At 35.9% G+C, this 24219-nt stretch overlaps 1 protein-coding gene and 1 long non-coding RNA gene across 3 annotated transcripts in view; one reads left to right on the top strand and one right to left on the bottom strand.

Annotated features, from left to right (window-relative positions):
• Positions 1-16763, top strand: part of LOC125272456 — a 38331-nt gene extending 21568 nt beyond the window's left edge. Inside the window, exon 3 of the long non-coding RNA XR_007185846.1 lies at positions 16297-16763. This is a non-coding gene — a long non-coding RNA (uncharacterized LOC125272456). The remainder of the gene's footprint in view (positions 1-16296) is intronic.
• Positions 1-21362, bottom strand: part of ttyh3b (tweety family member 3b) — a 42084-nt gene extending 20722 nt beyond the window's left edge. Inside the window, exons 1-3 of one of the 2 annotated variants that reach the window (XM_048197274.1) lie at positions 20936-21362; positions 20491-20637; positions 8662-8831 (exon numbers count right to left, since the gene is read on the bottom strand). In XM_048197274.1, the coding sequence (XP_048053231.1) occupies positions 8662-8831; positions 20491-20625 (305 nt within the window). In that variant the 5' untranslated portion in view covers positions 20626-20637; positions 20936-21362. The remainder of the gene's footprint in view (positions 1-8661; positions 8832-20490; positions 20638-20935) is intronic. The other variant, XM_048197275.1, reaches the window with a different exon arrangement.
• Positions 21363-24219: the final 2857 nt, after the last annotated feature.

Here is a 24219-nt window from a genome sequence, read left to right on the forward strand (position 1 = left end):
TGAAGACCCTGAAAATGACCAGGTTAGCAGATCTGTACTTGACTGAATCAACTTCGTGGTTTTTGCTTTTACAAAGACAATAAAACACAGAACCCAGGGCTTTCCCTATAATTATCAGCTTGCATCAGTAAAGTTTAACACTGTTTAACACTGGATTTTATCATGCTGGACAACTACTACAGCCACTTTATTTCACCTGCACAAATAAAATACAATTATTTCATTGACTGCCATCTATTATAATAAGAAAATTATATATAGGTATGTGTGTGTGTGTGTGTGTGTATATATATATATATATATATATATATATATATATATATATATATATATACACACACACACACTGACACACAAAATATAAATACAAATACATATACACTACTGGCAAAAACTTTGTAGTCAGTAAAATTTTAATTCGATTCTTACTATGCAATGCCACATTAAACTGATCAAAAGTGACAATGAAGACTTTTACATTGTTAAAATACCATGCAATGTAAATAGTTTTTACATTTTTCAAATAAATTCTGTTCTTTTAAACTTTCTATTACACTTACACTTTAAAACATATTAGAACACATAATATTTTGCAATATTACTGCTTTTGCTGTTATTTTTGATCAAACAAATGCAGCCTTGGTGAGCATGAGACTAATGCCGTTTGTAATTATAGTAATACTTTTTGTATATGAGACAAATTAAAAAGGGTCATGAACTGCATTTTTTTTTTTTTTTTTCAAAAATGGTCATAATTTAGAAATAAATCTCCCCTGATTTTAGCCCTCTGATTTCAACGCTCTGTTTGAAGGGGCGTGTCTGCTGTGAGACTTCAGTGTAAAGGCCCACTGCTATGATTGGCCAACATCTTTGCACATGAAATAAGAATTACATGTGGAACTCTCCCGACAACAAATATTTTTTACTATTTTTACTATTGCAGCTGTCGAGATTAACTAATCGTGAAAAGTGTTGATTATAGCATTATATTTAGATCTACTCACGTCGCATGAAAGGTTGTAGCCAATGACAGACTGTCTGTTGAGCACATGAATGCAGTGATCCCATCATTCCAACTCGATGTCTACACTCTCACGAATGCTTTCATCACAACTAACAGTGCAAACACGATGTAAATGGAGATTCATTGTGCAGTGTAGGCAGCGTCATTGATTATAATGGGAGTTTTGGCAAGAGTCCAGAACTCAGTCACTGATAAAGTACAGAGTTGAAAATAAAAAAAAACACTTTCCTAGCATTAGAATCCTTTGGAAGGTAATGAATGTTATTTTTAGTCCAGTGATCCTGTTTTTTCTCCTCTTCTCATCTTAACAAAGCACCAGTGGGCTAAAACTTATGTTTTTAGGATGTTTTTATATTACAATGATCTCTTACATGTCAAAAGAAGGAAAATTTTATCCCTCAATTCATGACCTCTTTAACACAAAGGAATTAATGTGAGATAATGAAACATTTATTTCAGATCCATTATTCTCAGGACGGTTTTATTGTGTATGCGTAATAGTTTTATCTGATGCCACGTGCACATTTTCCTGCATGTGTTACTCTTTGTCTCTGTCACTCAAATACAAGAGGATTTAGGCAGGAGAGCTCTTATAGGCTTAAGAGTGTGTGAGACCAAGAGATATCGAGAGAGAGGTCAAGCTGTCATTCTTTGTTAAGGTCAGGAGTCACGTGGCTCAACTAGGCTTTCCCTCTCTTACCCAGAAACCCTCACCCTAATACCAATGACCACAATCACACGCTTGTGTGTTTATCTGTTAGACCGTATGAGTGGGCATATGTTAATAGTTCTGTTTGGAGAATAATAATAACTGTTACCAAAACTAATTGTTAAAGTATAATGAGTATGAAAATATTTGATTCGCAAGTGCTACAGTGTTGGTTTAAAACGCTAATGCGATAATATTGAAAACAAAGCATCAAAAAGAGCAAAGGTACTAGCATTTTTTTAAAGTACCATATAAAAATACAATGGTACATGAAATTCAGTACAGAATTTTGTGATTTTTTTTTTTTTTTTACGTGCGTTCTTTCAGAGATGCGGTTGGCACAGACATATATAGGTCACTTTCAAACATAAATGTGAAGAGTCAGGACAATCAGCTTTAGACTTTCAAACTTAACAAGATCAACTCAGGTAAATGTCATTGTGGTGGAAAATAAGCCATTACCTTTTTTTGAGTCCTGGCTGCTTTAAATAGAATCGATTCTGGCTTGATGGGTCAATTACTGAGCCAAAATGTTATACATAAACCCAAGACAAAATTACTTAAAATAATTAAACAGTGGACACAAATACTTAAAGATACAACCAGGCACATCTTTGTGAGAATCTGGCATTGTTAGATAAGATATATTGAATAACGACTCTATGCGGCTATGGCTCACACACATACACATACACACACACACACACACACACACACACTGGCAGAGAGACCTGCAGTGCATTATTCATCTCACAGCTTCAATGTTCAAAATCTGATTCTGTTGCTATGGCAACATCTCCAAGGCACCGAGAGGGCAGCGTCAGGGAGAGAGGGGGAAAAAACTGATGTAAGGCCGACAGAGGGAAAAAGAGAGAACATAATGCAGAGAGGAAGGAAATATTTTTAGCTGAAATGAGTCTCTTTAGCCCAGGACAAACCCATACACACACACACTGCTAAAAACCCTATTCTTATCATCAGTAGTTTTGTCTTATTTTTTTCCAGTAAACATGTCAAAACATCAGCATCATAAACTAAAATTTATCTGTGAAGCAATACTGCATAAGATAAGACTTGTTTTCACGAGTTGTTTTTGAATATTTCTTAAATATATTTTTCATTTGTTTGAAGCATAAACCTCAATTAATGTATTGTTTTATTTCTTATTTTCCAACAGACATTTTTGCGGTGTACAACAATATATCAATCATTACCATGCTGTAAAAATAGAATAACCTATTACAGAGTGTCTATTTACACTAAGTGCAAATAGCATCCCTTGTTGGCAAATGCTATTTACACTAGCTCCACCCACCAATGTCTGGTTGGGCCACTCAAGTATTAAAAAAGATGCATGGAATTCAATGTCTTCAGTGGTGCAGCAGTACTGAGTAAAGCCCGCAGACCTGGCTTTTAACGCTACCGACGCGGATTCGGATCCTCCTTTTTCAATAAAAATAAAAATAATGTTCTAAAAGTGGAAATAAACTGAATGTTTAATAGTATTAAATGTACTTATTGGGTAGGGTTAGGGGAAGGTGTAGGGAGGGTTTTTATTCTCCTAATAAAGAAGCATCCATTTAATAATTTTAATAAATATTTAGTAATTTACACTATGATATTATTGCATCCTTTTAATGTACAAAAATACTGAGGTGCAAATAGTTTCTGCCAATATAAAGTATAGATAGCATCTAATTACTATTTACTCTTATTGCAAAGAACTGATACTTTTACATGGTGTAAATAGAATCTATCGCTATTTTACACTAAGTGTAAATAGTATAACGCTATGAAAATATGCTATTTGCACTTATAAATATTTGCACTTATATTAGCACAAAATATTAGCAAAAAATATATATCAAAATTAAGGGTACATTTACACAACAACGATGTACTAAAAACGGAAAGGTTTTTCCTTTGCGTTTTTCGCGTACAGACAACAACAACGTCAAAATGGTCGCTGTTCACACAGATTCGCCAAAACGACTAAAAACGCTGTATTATTCATGCCAGGCCAGTAGTTGGCGATGTCACTTTGTAAAGAAACACTACACGCCTATAGACTGAACACATAATATGCATGTGCATGACGTCACTGTTTCAAAAATTCTAGACGATAACAGTCTCGTTTTGAAATACCTTCACTTTAAACCCCGTTTTCAAAAGTTTGCATTTTCAGGCCCCCAAAACGCCACTGTTGTGTAAATGAATGGTCAAAACGCATAAAAAGTTTTCTGTTTTTACTTGAAAATGGTGTCATGTAAACAGCCCCTAAATCTGAATCATAGAAAACAACTAAGTGAAGCATTTTTGTATTTTTCTGACCTGAATCGTTTCAAATTGGGTAAATTAGCAACTCTTAAAGATTCCAATAACGGTTCTTTTAGTATTTTTGGGGAAAGTCAATAAAAAGGGGCGAGTCAAAATTATTTTTGTGGTGATCAACATTACCCCTAACTGTTGTTAAAGCTTAACTTCTTGTACTGAACACGGAATATTCCTTTAGTGGAAGTGAGTGTCATGAAAATCATTTGCTTGCTGTAACCTGTCAATCTTTCTGATTGAGAACACATTCATCGAGCTTCTAAAGCTCAAAGACACAAAACACAAGGGAGATTACGTTTTTAGGAGAGCACTACAGTGTTTTAGGTCACCCCATGAGCTTCTGCACATGTGTGCACTAGTGCATGTGTGCACTATTTGATGTGCTTAATGATGCATGAGGCACAATGTGTTTCATCTGTGCCATCATATCAGCATGACATCTCTCATCTCTGCCATGGACCCATCAACTCAACTCACTCTCTTTACTCTATTAAGCTTTTTCTGCATCTCGCTCAATCAATCAGATGTCATTGTCCTTTTCTCCGGTTCTTCTGCATCCATCTCTCTCTAAGGGAAATAATATCTACTTTGTCTGTCAATCACAGCATGAACGGCAGAGCATAAAGTGAGATATAGGACAGACATGCTGATGGGGGAGAGGAGGGAAGGAAGGCAGAAGGGGTGGAAGAGAGGGGAGGAGATTGTCTGATGACCCTTGTGGGGGGATAAATGGGAGGAGAGCCCAGAAAAAAAATCAGAACAGAGGACAAAGGAAGGAACCCAAAAGCAATTAGAACAATAACAAGTAACAGTTAATGAAAACAAAACTATGTAAAATTCGCTAACACTTTAGTTTATAGTTCAATTTTCATTACGAACTAGCTGCTTATTGTTAGCTTGCATATTACTAGGATATTGGTTGTTTATTAGTACTTATAAAGTACATATTAATGCCTTATTCTGCATGACCATATTCTACATCCCTCAATCCTACCCAATACCTAAACTTAACAACTACCTTACTAATTATTAATAAGCAGTAATTAGGAGTTTATTGAGGCAAAAGTTGTAGATACAAGCGAAATCTGCATGGGGGACTTTTTCACCCTCATGAGGAACCCCCGATCCAATGAATTCCTATTGACATTCCTGAATTACACCAGCTTAATTTCACAGAGCAATGGTAAGTCAGGCAGTTATTTCCAGATACTCTTTTACTGACCAAGTGTGTATAACTACAGCAAAGTCTCTCATTTAAAAATCACAGTATTTCACTGAAGCTTTTATCTCAAAACCAATCCACTCTATTTCTACATCACAACCACTGAAAATAGCAGCTGGTATTATTAAACAGGGTCATTGCAGGACAATTCTGCTGACATAATTTTAACCCCCAACTAATTCAAACACTTGATTAAACTACTTAACCTCTGTGTTCAGGGTTCAGCGTGCAATGGCTGCCAGCCTGATTTGGCCTCTCAACTCTCTCTATATTTAAAGAGTTCTGACAGGAGTAATTAGGGACATTTTAACCAGAGACCAAATGCACACAAGATAAACTGCACATAAACACCTCAATATTTACTGGACTGAACAAATTCAAAAGAAAGATGAAATTCAGTACCATGTCAAGCTAAAGAAATGGTTTAAAATGTTGAGGTTAATTGTCATGGTCAATTAGTGTAATTGATTTATCAAAACTGACAAAGAAAAACAAGGCGGAAGTATGTTTATCTAACTATCAAAAAAATGTCCCAACAATGTCCTAACTATCCTAAGCAAGAATGGGTTAATGTACCCAAATGTGTGTGCAGGATGCTGTCAGTCATACATTGAGATACAGACATGGATTATTAATAACAATACAGACGAGTTACCATCCATTCCACACCGCGCAAGGAGAAACACACACCTACTATTTCATATGAATCATGGCCAGCAGCGCTCATCAGCGTGGGTTAGGTGTTTAATAAGCTGCCATATGTGTTACATGATGAATTATGTGTCATACAGCTATTACTCGAGAGCTCTTTCCCCGCAAGCGTTTTTTAAAAAAAGTTGCCAGTCACCACCAGCATTTCTGATTGTTTTCAGAAAACTTTCATGGCCCCCAGAATATTTTATTGAATATTATGAATATCTGAACATGCAATATATCAAAAGAAATAACAGAGCCACTTCTTTAAAAAAAGTTTTATTCTAGCCTCATGCATTCTTTTTTTAATCAATATCTGAATGTGGGTAAGTTTCATAAAAAAAGCAACATTTTGAACAAAAAGCTGGGAAAATAGTTTTGTTTTTTAAAGACTACAACGTGCACAAACAATGCTTTTATCGCTTGTTTCTGCTTCTTCGCCTGTGTTTTGATCCGGAGATTCTATACTCTTTTAGACGTTGTGCAATAGCGCCCCCTACTGTGTAACAGTGAAAACACTGAAAGCTAGAAAATTCCGTCAATGGCGGAGAAGTGTTGTCTCATAAATGACGGAAAATTAGGGAAAGTAGGGAAAGAGTTAACAAATAAATTTCCTCATGTCATTACAAACCTATATGACTTTCTTTCAATTTTCATTTTGAGTGAACTAACCCTTTGAGAGTGTGTGCACCAGAGATGGGCACTCGAGTTAGAGACTCGGACTCGAGTCGCATTTTAACAGACTTCAGACTCGGACTCGGACTCAACCTGAAATGACTTCAGACTTGACTCGACTCGGCACAAAAGACTCGGAATATTTTTAAAACGACTCAAGTCTTTTACCCTTAACTACTGATATAATAAAGAATTTGTGTTGTGTTTAAATGATTTTATAATATCTGCGTCACATATATTTCCTTACGTGTCGTGGTAGATCGGACTTTTGTCATAGAATTTGATTACGTATGTCCGTGTGCGTAAACTCCAAAATGTCATAATAAGAGTTCCATGAAACATGACTAGAGCCACCGTGCCATATGTTCTTTCGTTTGGGTTTATTATCACGTCAGATCAGTTAGACGCACAGAATGTGGGAAAACAATTAAAGACACCGGAACAACGTCATCAAATTTTATGAGACATCCACAAAGGTTAGTCACATAAACTCACACAGCTAGCTATTATACTGTGGTGTAGCTGTATGGCTCTTTTGAATTGCCAGCCTGATAAAATATGAACAAAAAAAAAAAACCCTAGACTTTAAACCAGGCACTACGTTTTATCAATCTTCGTATTATTTGCAGCTTTTCTATTTCTTAATGTGTGTCCAGAGAGAGATAGAAAGAGATGTTAATCCATTTATTACTTAAAGCTCATATTTTAACATATCACAATAAGCATGTGTAGAGTTTTCAACTGACATTCTTAAACATTCCAAAGTATATTTTCTGATAATATCTGTCGTCAATAACAACGAAGCTGTATAACAAACCGTGACTCACTGGCGCTATCTTGTGTCTGTTTAGCGACTGTATTGAAAATGATTACTCGTGTTGCCAGGACGACTGTTTTGTACATTGTAATGGATTATAAAGTAACAAACTGGATGTACATTATCCCTTACATCATAGGACCTTAATTTCAAATAAAACAGATTACAGAAAGATCATATAATTTTGTCTATATAATACAACTAGAATAAAAAATAGGATTTGATTATGAGATTTTTATTTATTTAGTTTTTTTTTAATGACTCGAGACTCGACTCGGACTCGTGATAAAAGACTCGAGACTTGACTCGGACTCCAGCTTAAAGACTTCAGACTTGACTCGGACTCCAGATAAAAGACTCGTGAACATCTCTGGTGTGCACACTTGTAGTTCAGTTTTCTTGGTTCTGTGTGATACATTTTGTCATCTTTCATGATGTATATTTTGCAATGGAATTACTTAATATTACTCAATGGAACATCCAAAACAATGCTGTGTGCTGGGCTAAATGCACTCGTTGTATGTATGTACATATGATGGGATTTTACCAGCTGAGAACTCACAAAAAGCTTATAAAATATGTAAAGGAGTCAAAATAGCACTAGGAATTCCTCCATTGCACACAAACAAAGATTTGCTGCAAGGAGACGAGTTTTCCAAACCTGCACCAAACTGTAATAAGCAACCCAATTTCTATGTTTAGAAAAAACAGGTATGCTTAGCATCATGTCCTTTTTTCCCGCTTGTTTGTTGCGCACCAGGGTTCAGATGGCAGCATTCACACTTATTGAAATAAACCGCACTAACAGAGCGACTGCACCAGAGTTCGTTTTAATCGAACCAAACCTACCAATTGTAAAAAAGTATTCTCGTCACTTCATAACATTACGGTTGAACCACTGTAGTCACTTTGACTATTTTAACAATGTTTTTACTACTTTTCTGGACATTGAATATGGTAATTTCATTGCTTTCAATGGAAGATAAAACCTCTAGGATTCCATCAAAATATCGTAATTTGTGTTCCGAAGATGAACAAAGGTCTTACGGGTGTGAAACTACATGAGGGTAAGTAATTAATGACAGAAATTTCATTTTGGGGTGAACTAACCCTTTAACTGGAATTTATGACATGTATTGCCAAATTTTGAGTGTTTTGTGTTGAAGTGTATGAGAGAGCAAATCACAGACCTGCACACGAGCGTGGCGATGATCACACACCAAGCGGTGCAGCAGCAGTCCGCATTGGGAGAGTCCTGGTTCTTCCTACGACGGCAACACAGCCAAAAGGAGTAGAAAAGGAGGAACAGGAGGTCCAGTGCCAAACACACCAATGCTGTTGCACCTAGCAACAACACAGCCTGCAGAGAGAGAGAAAGAATCATTTAGACCTCATTGTTTTTAGTGAAGCAGGAAATGAACCAAGAACAATTAAGAACACAGTGAGGCCATTGAGGGTCTTCCGATCACAATCTTTTGTTATTGTACAGTATCACGTTTTCTTTTATTGGAATCTGGAGTAACACATTGTTTTAGACTATTATATTTCTTTATGTGTGAGATTCCCCTTTTCAGAAGGAGTCCTACATGTTTAATCCAGATCTACATCCACAGGCTCTTCCACTATACCAGAAGCATCATGAATTATCTAAATGTTTTTTGTTTTTTTTTAATCCAATGCTACTGTGTACCATGAAAATCTCCATACAGCAAATGTAGGTCAGGCTGAACATGGGAGACTTCTTTTGGTCTCAGAGCTGTGACGTCAGAGCTCAAAGGTTCCACTGTATACAAGTCTTCATAACCGCACACACATCCAACATGGTGCCATGTTCTAGGACATGATACTGAATCAACATCTCTTGTTAGTCCTGGAACAACTCTCCTGTCAAAATCACAGTCCAAAAGGTATTCCCAACCATAATTTAAAAATCACAGGGAAATGATCTTCTGAATGTTCATCCAGCACTAACAAGGATGCTGATCCAGAAGCATGCTCTATTTCGGTAAATCATATTTAAAAAAAATATTTGTCATATTTGTCTTCAGACTTTTTCTTTGGGTTTTCCAACATACGAATATAAGGGAATAGTTAGTTTCCACTGGAATGCCATAGGCAGGATAGTTTGATATATATATAATAGTTCTGTTAATGTTATATTATATCCACCATATTCCTGACAAGCCTGCGGCGTTTTGAATTATGGATGGCACTTCTGGTTTGGGGATCTTCCAATCAAAAAGAATTAAACGAATCATTTCAAATCATAAGGTTGGCCTACAAATAAAGCTGACTGAATGAGCTGTCAATTTTCCTTAATGTTTTATTTTCAGACATCATGAGAATAATGTAATGTTTGGTGTTTTAACATAACATGATATAACAAGAATATCTATGGCAAGAGCTCTTTTTCAATCACTGCATTCTTTTCCTCATGATTATTTTCTTTTTTCGCCTTTGCATTCCGCTGTAATAGTATGAAAAAGGACAACATACATTTGTGGTCTGTTCTCCCAATTTAATTTACAATATATCCCATTCACTGGAATGCACAAAGAATCACTTGTTTTTCTCCTCAAATCCTCAATCTCATTCCAGGTTTGTTTTCACAGGTAAATACAATTTATTATCTGTCAAAACGACAGAAATCACTTTGAAATAGTATCACACAATGCTGAAGTTAATGAACATTTTTGATTAAGGTAGCGTATGTTACATAATAATACAGACATATGATATTTAACCTGTCCATTATTGCTGTAGAAAGAATCGTGCTTTTGTCTGTTGAAACGTACCTTGTTGATGCTTTTACACTTTTAAATGTCCTTTTAATGTTCGATGGTTGAAGGGTGAGTAGAATAATGTCATCTCATTGTACCCAGTTTAAAAAAAAACATATTATTGGGTTCATAGAGCGAGCCATTCACTGATTGTTTACAGCTTAAAGGAAGTTACACCCATAATTTGCGCAAATTGTCATGGCATAAGGTGGATAGGGGGCCTTCTAATATTGTGTTGGACAGTCAGGCGCCTTCGAGTCAAAAAGGTTGATAACCTCTGTTCTAAAAACCTTACTGAAAGACAGTTCAATGAATAAATGGAAATGCAGTATCTCCAAATCAGTTGATAATCACAAGCTCAGGTTTGCTAAATAGAGCAAGATCACTAATTTGTCCTCAAATGCCCAGAGTGACCTAGTCAGATACGCGTCCAGCCCAGTGCAGACGCTCATCGTGGCAGGATCACCAGTTTCACTGAAACAGTGTAGACACAATGCTGTTATTTCCACCTTTAAAGATAAACCTAGATGCTTTATTGTTAGAGTTACGATTTAAAGCTGTCATGAGATTTTTACAACATTAATATTCATTCCTGGTCATCTGTGAGATTGAGGGACCTGTGAGTAAGTTGATGTCAGCTTCTGTCTGTTGATGTGTCAAAGCTCATTTGAGTCAGTCACCACTGACAGCATCCGTTAAGAGATTAGAGAGGATTAATTATCAGCTCTCCCTCACACACACACGCAAACTTACTTTGCTAATCTAAATGAGGATATATCATAGACTTTTATTGTTTTTATATAAAGCTAATTATAGCTTAACACTAACTCAAACCCAAGTTTATGAAGCTGAGATTTGATACAATTTAGGCAACAGATTTAAATGTGATCACAAAACCAGACTAATCAGTGATCAAGACTAAAGAGAAGAGACTATCCAGGAGAAGATGAGAGTGGGGGAGGGAGTCTAAAACTCTCAAATGTAATTATCTTATTACCAGCCCTCAGAGACACACAGGGAGGGAGAGACTGAACTTTAGTTTGTATTGGGTGACTCGGTAGTAATAAAGAGCAGGATGGCAGGAAGTTGGCACTATCTAATTACAGGAATGCCTTAAAACCAAACCCCAATAGTTCATGAGTGTGCATGCAGGAATCCAATACGTTTTTAAAGTCAAATTTGTTCTATAATCCTTATGAAGCACCAGAATTGGTAAATATAAGCAGATATGCAATATTAACAGTCACAATAACACTATCATGGAATATAGTACTTTATGCATTTGTTCCTTTAGCTTATTCTTTTTTTTACCTAGGAGACTAATAAACAGTGCACCAATATGCCTACACCTCAAATCTGGACAAATGTATAATAAAATATTTCTGTTTTCTATTTACAAAATAAGAACAATTTATTTTTTGTATTATTTGCTTTCATTTTTGTTCACAATATTTAATTAAAAGTGAATTTTAAGTGTATGCTGTGTAAAATAAGAAATAAATTGTTTAATGTTTTACAACATAACTCAAAAGTTATTTTTAAGTATATATTTTGTAAACGAATAGCATAAGAGTATTTGTGTATACAGTATATAAAATACTTTTTTCAACAATCAAATTTAAAGTGAATTTCAAGTATATATTTTGTAAAAATTAAAAATATATATTTTATGTATATTACATCAATATTGTATTACATATCAGCATTATTTGACCACTACTAAACTATACTATACTATACTATATTCAAATGTGCTTTCTAGAGCTGCACAATTCTGGATAAATTATGAATCTTTTTTTTTTTTAGAATTGATATCGTGATTCTCCATGATTCTGAATAGACAAACAAAATATTTATTTATATTTAAATTCATTTTTTATCGGTTTGAATGCATGATGATTCAATGACTCACTAATAAAGACTCACTTGATTCTTTACTGGAGGAATCAGCATTTGTAAATGAATCTCTTGAATTAATGATTCAATGAATCACTCATAAATATTTAACTTGCTTCATTACTGGATGAATCGGTGTTATTGAACAAAACTTTTGAATGAATGATTCAATGGCAAACAGGCTATATTTTTTAACAGTCATTTGTCACCACTTACTGGTGTAACAATGTAAATCGATACAATATTTATTTGAAGTTTTATTTGTCAGGTTACTTAAAAATGGTGATTTACTCTATTTTAAATGCTACCATAGTTTATATCCAATCTATAAACATTGATCCCAGTATTTCTGTGATAATTTTAATTATTGTAACAAGAATAATGATAATGTGTGGTTGAAAGACTGTTTGTGAAGCTGTTTCATATCTGTACATGACAACTGCTCTCTCTGGGTCAGCGGTAGCACAAATGCAGTTTTAATGTTCCGCTGTGATCGTACTTTTCAAAGGTTTAATAGACATAGCCGAATCGCTGTCATTTTCGAATAAGATTGCAAGGATGTTTGAATTGAGAACGATTAATTGTGCAGCTCTAGTGCTTTCAATTGAACCAAAAAGTAAACCCAGACAATTTAATACATGTGCATGTAAATTACTGAACAGATCTTTAGGATCTGGTCTATGACAGCACAATTTTACACAGTAATAAGCTATAGCACATTGACAAAACCACAAAACATGTAAAACACCATATTACCTCCATTTGTGCTAAGAGAATAATGGTTAAGATAAAACAGTAATCAAAGTTATTAAAGAGCAATGACATTTACCTCACAGCTCAATGTTTATGTGTCATTAGTACGTGTGTTTTTGTGTGTACAGCTCAGTCTTCTGGTGTAAATCGTTTCATCGCCACTACTCGTGACTTCCTGCCAGCTGGGCCCCTTTCCTGCCCAATATGCTTTTAATTATTCCAGCATTCCCTGCTGAGAAAAAACCCTAGTGCTTTTTCCACATGTCAAACTAGAACAGCAACACAGCTGTAGGAGCCCTCTTCAGCAAACCGAAATCTTCTCAAACTATTGCAAATTCAGAAAGAGTCATAAATTCCTCTCATTTTGGACACAGAACAGATAAAAGTTGCGCCGAGACCTTTATTACAGTAACTCTGAGAAAACAGAAGCCTGATATCAACCAAAACATATGTACAGCATCTGCTAATCACATTTCCCAAATACAGGAAGTAGACATCTAATCCAAGGTGGACAAAGGGAGCTTTTTTAGGACACAAATAATGGTAACATACAGGAAAACTTAAAAGACTGAAAGATTATCAAGGTCACTTAAAGTGATAGTTCAAACCAAAAGGATTTTTTGTCATCATTCACTCACTCTCATGTTCTTCCAAACATGTATTATCTTCTGTGAAACACAAAATATTTTGAAAAATGCATTAAAATATTAAATTAAAAAAAAAAAAAAGTAAATAAAATCACTGTTTTAAGGTATTTCAGAGCCTGCACATAAATGCTGAGATGCTTGTATGTCATCAAATAAATATATATATCAAATACATAAATAAATACATAATTTATATAACTATGACTTTGTTTTGTTTGTTTTTTTGTAAATACAATGAAAATCAGTGAGGAATGGATCAGTGTTGTTTTTGACCCCATTGATTCTCAACATATGGACAAAAACAGTTCTTCAAAAATATCTTTACAGAAGATAGAAAGTCATGCAAGTTTGGGATGACATGAGAGTGAGTACATTTTGCATTTGGGGTGATTAATCCCTTTAAAGGGGTCCTGAATTAAGAAATACATTTTTTCTTGATCTTTTGACATGTAAGAGGTTATTGCAATATTATAATATACAAACATCCTGTACGTTTCAGAACGCAAAACATCCTTATTTCCTGTTTTTATTGAAACCAAGCTCCGAAAATGACTTCGTTTTGGATTTTGCCACATTATGACATAATAGTGTGACGAAAGACTGCCTCTGCAGAATCAGATTAACGCCTACTTCTACATCCTTCTATCTTTGGCCCCATCCACTGTCATAAAGATACAGGATAAATGGACTAAAAATAATATTACATTCCAAAGGATTCTAATGCTAGGAAATTGGTTATTTATTTTCAACTATGTGAATTTCTCAGTGGAGCATTATTTGTTCGGTACATTTGTGGATTCTTTGGTAAATCAGTTGCAATTTCAATGCAGACTTTGCAAACAGACTTTTACGGTAAGATATGGACCCAGATTACAAAAAAAGTTGTGTTATTTATTGTACTAACATGTCAGCCATTTCAATTTAACTCCCTACAAAGTCAATTGCAGGCGCTTTGTGAATCGATTTCACCAAATCATTAAAAAGAACTGATTCAAAAGAATGATTCACTAACGAATTGGACAATCACTATTATCTTTTCAAAAGAAAGATATATGAACACCCAGATCCAAACTATTGTGCTGAGTGCCCTGAGATCCAAGTGAACCCTCTGCCGCACAGATGGTTTCAATCCAAAAGTGCATATATATGTATTCTTCTCGGTGCCAGGATGTAAGCACGATTTTAAAGGTGGTTGAAGGGAGGCCTTGGGGGCTGAATAATGATGAAACGGCACTGGTTATGTGTGTGCCCGAGTTCATATGCATGCATGTGTGCCATCTTTGTCCCATTTAAAAGGAAGTTGAGTCTGTTTTGAAAGGTGTCTGTTTAAAAAGATGCTGTATTCCACCTAAAACTATAACTATTTTAAATATCATTTTAAAAATTATTGTATAATCGTTTTACATTGAGTTTTTATGACCTCATATTAATAACTAGGGATGTCAAAATTTCCGCTACTTTGGTACAAAGTCGGTACTGAAATTTTAAAAATGTGACAATACCAGCATTTCCCCCTAGCATTTTGAGTGCTGTTGAGTGGATTCTGACTAAGTTAAACACCTCTGATTGGCCATTGTGTTCACACGCTCAACAGATATGTCTTTGATTGGTTACAATGATCAACGCTTCAAAAACATGTTGTAAATAGACATCTCTGATGCACTTCACCAAGCGCTTACACAGATACACACAGGAGTTTCTGAAGATAGACGCCTGCTTTCAAATGCTCCTGTGTGTATCTCGGTGAAGAGCGTCAAAGATGTCAAACAGAAGACCGAACCTGCTTGACGCGCAAGAACAAACCTCAGGTTCTTGCTGAAGCTCAAAAGTGCTGCGTAACACACAAGGATGAACCAATTCATTGGTTCTCACGCGTCAAGCGAACATGCTTGAGCTTCCGTTTACCATAACTGATGTGAGATGATGAATATTTATGCAAATAAAAGCTTAAATTCAATCTGTTCATCATATAAAATGATCGTGTCTCTTTAGAAAATTTGGACTAAACCGCTCAATTCGATTTTTGAAGCCTCAAAGTGATATTGGTGTAGACTGTCAATGGAGGGACAGATTTTATTAAAAATATCTTTGTTTGTTTTAAAGATGAACGAAAGTCTTACGGGTTTGGAACAACAGGAGGGTGGGTAAATGATGACAGAATTTTCATTTTTGGATGAAACCAAATAACTATTTTACAATATAACTAATTTCACTGTATTTTTGATCAAGTACTGTAAGTGCAGCTTTGTTGAACATAAGAGATTACTTTAAAAAATAATATATATAGTTTATTATATATGTATTTTATTCAATTTTATTCTAGTATTATTTTATAATATTTTATTATATTAAAATTATGAGTTAATTTTATGTATCAACGACCATAATAGATATTTACAAGCTATATGTTGCATTTAGAACTGTTGTACTAGCATGTGATCAAGTAGTTTGCTTGCTCTCCCTATGTGTCGGTGTGAACGAGTGCAGACCCCCATATGTCCCAGCATGCATGTGTGAGAGTGTGAGAATGAGAGCGAGGGGGTACTGGCATAAAGACTATGTGTCCATTTGACAAAAGGATGCCTGCAAAGCACTCTGGGATACATTAAGGATTAAACCCCATTTTCACAGAAGCCCACAGAAAGGGGTGCATTCATCTTTTATCAAAAAGAGAATAACAACACCCAACCCCCCTCCTCTTCCTCTCCTTACCCTCCCTCACTCACTCTCTTCCCTTCTGCTCTGCCAGACCAGACAGACCCAAGGGCTCGTCATGACCTCATCTCACACAGATTTACCCCCACATACCCCGTGGCTTTCCTGTGACCTCGGATCTAACAAGCCAACCAACTAGGCCAATCTCATCTCCAAGCATCCCAGGAAAACCAGGCCTTATTGATGTTTTCCACCATGTTAGTACAAGCACATCGGTTTCACTCGCCTTTCTGCACTGAGTTGAATGTAATCACTTATAATATATCTTGACCTTGGAAAATTATTCACAGCAAAAATAAAGTTGCATTTGAATTCAACTGAACTTGCTGTGATTAATGTGCCCATATCTCTTAAACAAACTTTACAAGTCGATGGAGCATGGCAGTATTGTATTGCATTCATCTGATCTCTCCAAACAGCGTTTGACCCTGAGAGATCAATTTCTATTACTGCAGCCCTGAATATCTTTTTAAAGGGTTAGTTCACCAAAAAAAAAAAGAAAATCTGTCATTAATTTCTCACCCTCATGTGGTTCCAAACCCATAAGACTTTCGTTCATCTTCGGAACACAAATGAAGATATTTTTGATGAAATCTGAGAGATTTCTGTCCTTCCTTAGACAGCTATGCAACTGACACTTTGATGCTTCAAAAAGTTCATAAAGAGATCGTAAACTAATCCATATGAATTGAGTGGTTTAGTCCACATTTTCTGAAGAGACTCGATTGCTTTACATGATGAACTGATTTAATTTAGACTTTTATTCTCATATAAACATTAATTAGCTAACATAAACGGAAGCTCAACAGAAGATGATTGACACGCCAGAACAAACCTCTGCAGAAGCCCAAACGTGCTGCGTAACACACGAGAACGAATCTCATTGGTTCTCGCACGCGTCAAGCAATCATGCTTCAGCTTCTGTTTACCACAACTGATGTGTGAGTTATGATTATATGTGAATAAAAGCCTAAATTCAATCTGATCATCATATAAATCGATCGTGTCTCTTCAGAAAATTCGCACTAATACGCTCAATTTATATGGGTTAGTTTTACGATCTCTTTATGAACTTTTTGAAGCATCAAAACTGTCTATGGAGGGACAGAAGGCTCTCAGATATTTTCTTCATTCGTGTTCCAAATATGAACAAAAGTCTTACGGGTTTGGAACGACATGAGATTGAGTAATTAATGACAGAATTTTCATTTTTGGGGGAACTATCCCTTTAATTGCAGATTTCTTTTTGGAAACAAGTGACCGTTGTTGGCCATTTTACCATGCAGCATTGGAGTGCTCTGAATGTAGTCATTGACAGCTATAGCTAGGGAGCAAAGGCAACCATGGCTGCAATTTCACGCAGCTGGATGCTATTTCCTACTGGTCCTATGGAGAATGGCTGCTTTCACAAAATAGCCTCATTTTATGAAGTGGACAGTAAACAAACCTTCTTGACATCTGAACTTGAAAAGTGTCTCTGTGACCTTCATCTTTGTCTGAAAGAAGTCTGAAACTCAAAACAGTAAAAACAACAAAAAAGCACTGTGGTAGCACCATAGTATACTAATGGTGTCAGACAGTTATACCATGGTATCCAATATGGCTGGACTATTTTGCTAAAGACTCCCTGTGGTGAAAATCAAATTTTTAATGTTGTTTTATATGTCTATGTGGTGTTTTTAATATGCTTTAAGACAAGCCATGTGCAAATTCATAAGTCAACACCATTGCTGAGTATTTTCTCTTTAAAACTGATCTAAAGACAAAAACACAGTTTGAAATTGCTGGTGTTTGTGACGTCACAAACTACCTTGTAACCAATCACGTCAATGTGCCAGCAGGCTTTAGCATATCATTAACTATGACCACTCCGAAGCAAGGGAGTCTCGAGAAGCCAGGTTATCCCAGTATATTTTTATGTTATGAAAAATCGGGTAGATTTAGCAATATAGCAGGTATATGATGTATATTACGATGTTATGATGAACTATATGCCTACTCCACCGACGTTCTGAGTTGTTTAAAGCGTTTGAGACTGAGATGGCGAACGGGAACATGGTTTGTGTAACATTAGTAACTCATTATTAGCTGTTGTAAAGCAAAAGGCTAATCATGATTACCGTTATGTGTTCGACATGGTAAAAAGCGATACCATTGTGCAGCGTTTACCTCAGTAAGTTGACCGAGTGGATCTCTAAGCTCGTGCGAGTGAGTGGAGGCGGGGCTAATAAGCATATTCATAGATCCGTGTATACTAAATGAAGCAAGGGTGTAGATTTACATTCAAGCTATTTTAAAGGTGATAGAGAGGATTTTTTCGTCGACTGAGAATCCAAAGACTGTTACTAAGTTTTTGAAATGAATTTCAAAGGAACGCCTCCCAAAACTTGTGCACGATTATTGGAACACGAGTGTTTACCACCGGCATTCTCTGTGTCGTGTTAGTGGATTCATTATGTCGGACTCACCGCAGGTAACTCATAACCTGCAGTTGTTACTCCTGTCTCCTGACAAAAACATTGCATGCAGCGCCTGTGGAGTGTGGAAAGTTACTGGAGCGCGCAGCCGCGCTCGTCTCTCACAAGGAACGTCATGGCAGTGATTGACAAGCCATCCGTGCACGTCTCTCACAAGGAGCGTCACGGCAGTGATTGACAAGCCAGAGGGCCAATCGTTTACGCGATGATAGTGTAAACAATTGGCTGATGTTTTTAGGGCCCTACCTCGTGCACAGATGATGTATATTAATATTATTACTTTCAGTGCACCTAATAAATAGTCTTTTATCAGTTAGTAAAGACAGTTTCAAGTAATATTGCAAAAATGTATAAAACAAAACATCCTCTTTAGCACCTTTAAGGCACGAAGAATTTTTTTCACAGGAAAAAATTAAATATGTCATTTTGGTGATCAAAGATGAGTTTTAAGGGATAAAATTATTGACTACAGGGGGACTTTAAAGTATGACATGAAAAATCACCCTATCTATTTTTGAAGTGAAAGTTAATGATCTTATAGCAAGCAATTCATCAATGTATGTGTTTTATTTTTTTAGGTTTTGTTTGACCTTTGAAAAATTTCACAACATAAATTCATATACAACACAAAAGCACAGAGCAAATCTGCTTAGACTATGAGAAAACATCAGTTGCACTTTATTTTACAGTACATGCACTTAAATGTACTTACCTAAGAAAGTACTGGTAATATAAGGTAACAACATGGGTTAAGGTTAGGTTTAGGGGTAGGTTCATAGTTAATACCTAGTTATTGCCAAGTTATTGCAATTACTATAATAAGTACATAGTATGTACATGGGGAACAGGACTGTAAAATAAAGTGCTACCAAAACATCTATTGGATGTTTACACCAAGAACCATACTGACAGACAGGTTGCCTTTTCATTTTTTGGCTGCATTCCCTTAATATTGCTGTGACTGAGATACAACAGTAATCCTAGATGCCTCTACATTATACATTTGACCAAATGTTGCATGCATGTAGAAATGCATTATATATACACAGGCTCATAATGTCTCCTACTGGGTGTTGATATGCATTTCCGTGGGTGGGTAAATAACAAACGCTGACTATCTCCACACAGCTCCTAAGCATAACATCATTTCTGGACAGTAACTGCTCAGTGATTGGACAGTCTGTTCTCATGTGCAACGTGAGGAGCTCAGTAAGATGGTGAAGTCATTAAAACTGATTACAAGTCAATACCACTCTTTAGGCGTAAAAAGACGTCCCAGCTTGACCAGAATTAATTTTCATCGAGTTTAAACTGGTTAGTGCCGTTCAAGCTACCTCATCAGCAAAGCCATGCTACTAACCAGAAAAAATGACCGGCTGACCAAATATGTGGAGCCTGTTGGGGCAAGACCAGTCTTTTCAGCAAGTGTGCTTTATATAAGCATTTGTGCCGTTTTAAATAGACAAGTTTTGTCTTACTGCATTTATCATTGTCTATTCTGATACAACTCTCTTATGTTTTACCAAAATTCTGCTCATTTTGTGTTTATTATTCATAACTATCCCTTTTAGCTGACTCTGAATTGCACAACTAGTACCTCAAAGCCTAACTAGTTACCACACTGCAGTAAAAGCCTTCAGAGGGTGACGTCATGCTTGAGAACATCCTTTGATGTTGCCGCTGCGCACGCACACATCGATCTTGATGTTGTCTCGTATTTCCAAATCATGTAGCAATTGAACTCGACCTACCTTTTGATATTCCGAGTCCTCCGGGCGGAAATCGCTGCTGGTCAGCTGAAACTGTAGGTTGAAGTGTGGAAGGCGATGGAAAAGGTTAACCCACCACGGCGGAGAATAATTCACCACTGCAGCCATAGTGTTCATGCAGATCTGTGACTGTAAAAGACAATGCATTCAGACTGTTTCATCACGTCGCATTGCATCAAATGCATTTAAAGTGTCTCTTTACACGCTGCCTGCAGTTAAGCAGGGGTTAAAATCTGCACCAAAGACCCCCAAGCAAACAAATGGCTAGTTTTCCCCTAGAATTGTGTGCCCAACACTCATCTGTTATTCTTAATTAGATCATACAGATTTGTTCTTAAATTTAACAATTAACATACATATTTTATATACTAGGATTTAAACCGCAATATGCTCGGACAGTCTTTTGTTATGGGGAATCCATTCTTACCCGCTGTCAGCCTAAACCATAGTTCCAGCAAAAACCTGCGATGATCTCAACAACAGACAAAAGGCTCCTGTCCGTCGATGTTTTGGTCGAAAAGCAGCAACAGCAGGTTTATGAGCGCTCAGCAGTCAGCATGCACCGAGTATCTTGTCCAACAACGCCGCCCCTGCGTCACTGCCGTCTGCATGTTATCCAGAGATACACTCACTGGAGCTGAAGCGAGTGCTTTAAACGCCTTTGATGTCCATTGCGCTTTAGTCCCGCAACGCTTTCTGGCAGTAGACGCGCGTGATCAGCGCTTGTGCATTTCTGTCGCGTTAAAATTGATATACGCGATGATATCACATAGGATGAACTTGTGATTTGTGTGAAAGACTACATACGGGCGTGATTGTCAATCATCCACGTCCATATATTTCAATACACAAATGGATTAGTGTGTTTACAGACCTCTGGTGGCCAAACGACGCTAATTCAAATCACTTCACTTAGCAATAATACCTTATTACAAGTCTTCTTTTTATTGTTCTTATCTACAATTTTCTGAAATTTTACTGCTTTTTAGTGATTCAATTTTCTTACCTCAAGGGTGTGCTTAATTCATGCTACATAAGTGTATTATAAACGTTATACACATACGTTAAATATTTACGTTATAAAATTACGTTACAAAAAAATGTAACGTCCACAGATCAGTGGTAGCTAACGTCTGAAAATTCCCCCGACAATGATGACGCGATTCTAAATTTGCATAATGAACTGATCCAATTGGTCGTCTTTCTAGCTATTATTTGCATACTGAATTGTGATTGGTCTTTTTTAAATATATTTAATGGCTTGTACAACTTCCAAATAGCATGATGTATTATTTTTATTTTTCAACAAATGGTCAACAAATATGTTGAGGTCAAACAAAAATATTACATGATATGTTTTATTTCTATGTTTTTTTGCAACCCTGTTAACTTTTAACCTTTGGCTACTTTGCCTCTAAATGCAGTTTAATACCCTGATTGATGTGATTTCGATTTTTAAACACGTCAAATAATAATCAGAAAAAAGACAAAATTTGTACAATTAAAAACTATTTAAAGTAAACATTTCTCACAATTCTTATTTTTTTTATGTAGGCTTATATTGAAGTATTTTTTATTCATGTGCCCTCCTATGTAGCTTTGGGCCCTCTAGCGGTTAAAAACAAAACAAAACAAAACTTTTTTACAACATTTTGAATAACTCGACTCTTTTTTTTGCCAGCAGACTCTCCTCTGTTTCGCGTTTGTTGTTGTTGTTGTTTTTAGAAAATAGGATTCCCGGAGGTTCGAGATCTAGCTGCTCCATGTTAACCATTCTCACTCGTGACAATACACTATAAAAATACAGAGTGTCTATTTACACTAAGTGCAAATAGCATCCCTTGTTGGCAAACGCTATTTACACTAGCTCCGCCCACCAATGTCTGGTTCGGCCACTCAAATTTTAAAACAGATGCGTAGAAAATTCTATTTTTTCAGTGGTGCAGCAGTAATGTGGAGATATTGCAATTTTGGCTTTTAAAACAATCAATACGGGTTCGAATCCACCTTTTGCAGAGCTTGCATTTATTTTTGTAAAAATAATGTTCTAAAAGTGGAAATTGTTTAATAACATTAAAAGTGTTTATTGGGTAGGGGAAGGTGTAGGGAGGCGTTTTATTCTCCCAATAAGGCAGCATCCATTTAATAATTTTAATAAATATAATAATATGATCTATGATATTATTGCATCCTGTTAATGTGCAAAAATACTGAGGTGCAAATGGAACCTGCCAATACAAAGTACAGATAGCATCTAATTACTCTTATTGCAAAGAACTGATACTTTTACGTGGTGCAAATGGAATCTATCGCTATTTACACCTAGTAAGAAAATGCTATTTTCCTATTTAAATAGGAAAGGCCAGCAGCCATATCACCCTATAGCCCAAGACTGGTTGCCCACTGAAGCTAAGCAGAGCTGAGCCTGGTTAGTACCTGGATGTTAGTGAGGCCAGCAGGGGGTGCTCACCCTGTGGTCTGTGTGGGTCCTATCGTCCCATTATAGTGATGGGGACACTATACTGTCAAAAAGCACCGTCCTTCAGATGAGACGTTAAAAGGTTAGTTCACCCAAAAATGAAAATTCTGTCATTTATTACTTACCCTCATGCTGTTCTACACCCGTAAAACCTTTGTTAATCTTCGGAACACAAATTAAGATATTTTAGTTGAAATCCGATGGCTCCGTGAGGCCTCCATAGGGAGCAATGACACATCCTCTCTCAAGATTCATGAAGGTACTAAAAACATATTTAAATCGGTTCATTTGAGTACAGTGGTTCAATATTAATATTATAAAGCGACGAGAATATTTTTGGTGCGCCAAAAAAAAAACAAAATAACAAATTATTTAGTGATGGCCGATTTCAAAACACTGCTTTAGGAAGATTCGGAGCATAAATGAATCAGTGTATCGAATCATGATTCAGATCGCGTGTCAAACTGCCAACGGCTGAAATCATGTGACTTTGGCGCTCCAAACAGCAGATTCGACACACTTCCTGAACCAGTGTTTTGATATCGGCCATCACTAAATAAGTCGTTATTTTGTTTTTTTTGGCGCACAAAAAATATTCTTGTCGCTTTATAATATTAATATTGAACCACTGTACTCACATGTAAAGCTACGGAAGAGGATTAGGGCCAAGCAATAATAAAAAAATAAAACCATCTCGAGATTAAACTCGTTAAATTTCGAGAAAAAAGTCGTAATAAAATGTTGAGAATAAACTCATTAAATTACGAGAAAAAACTTGTTAAATTTCGAGAAAAAAGTCGAGATAAAATGTTGAGAATAAAGTCATTAAATTACGAGAAAAAAATCGTTAAATTACGAGAACAAATTTGTTAAATTATGAGAAAAAACTCGTTAAATTTCGAGAAAAAAGTCGAGATAAAATGTTGAGAATAAAGTCATAATTTAATGAGTTTATTCTCAACATTTTATCTCGACTTTTTTCCTCGAAATTTAATGAGTTTTTTTCTCATAATTTAACGAGTTTATTCTCAACATTTTATCTTGATTTTTTTCTCGAAATTTAACATTTTTCTCATAATTTAACGAATTTGTTCTTATAATTTAACAACTTTTTTCTCGTAGTTTAACGAGTTTATTCTCAACATTTTATTTAGACTTTTTTCTCGAAATTTAACAACTTTAATCTCGAGATGGTTTCATTTTTTTATTATTGCTTGGCCCTAATCCTCTTC

Source organism: Megalobrama amblycephala, linkage group LG7 (genome assembly GCF_018812025.1).
Source record: "Megalobrama amblycephala isolate DHTTF-2021 linkage group LG7, ASM1881202v1, whole genome shotgun sequence".
Taxonomy (NCBI): Eukaryota; Metazoa; Chordata; class Actinopteri; order Cypriniformes; family Xenocyprididae; genus Megalobrama; species Megalobrama amblycephala.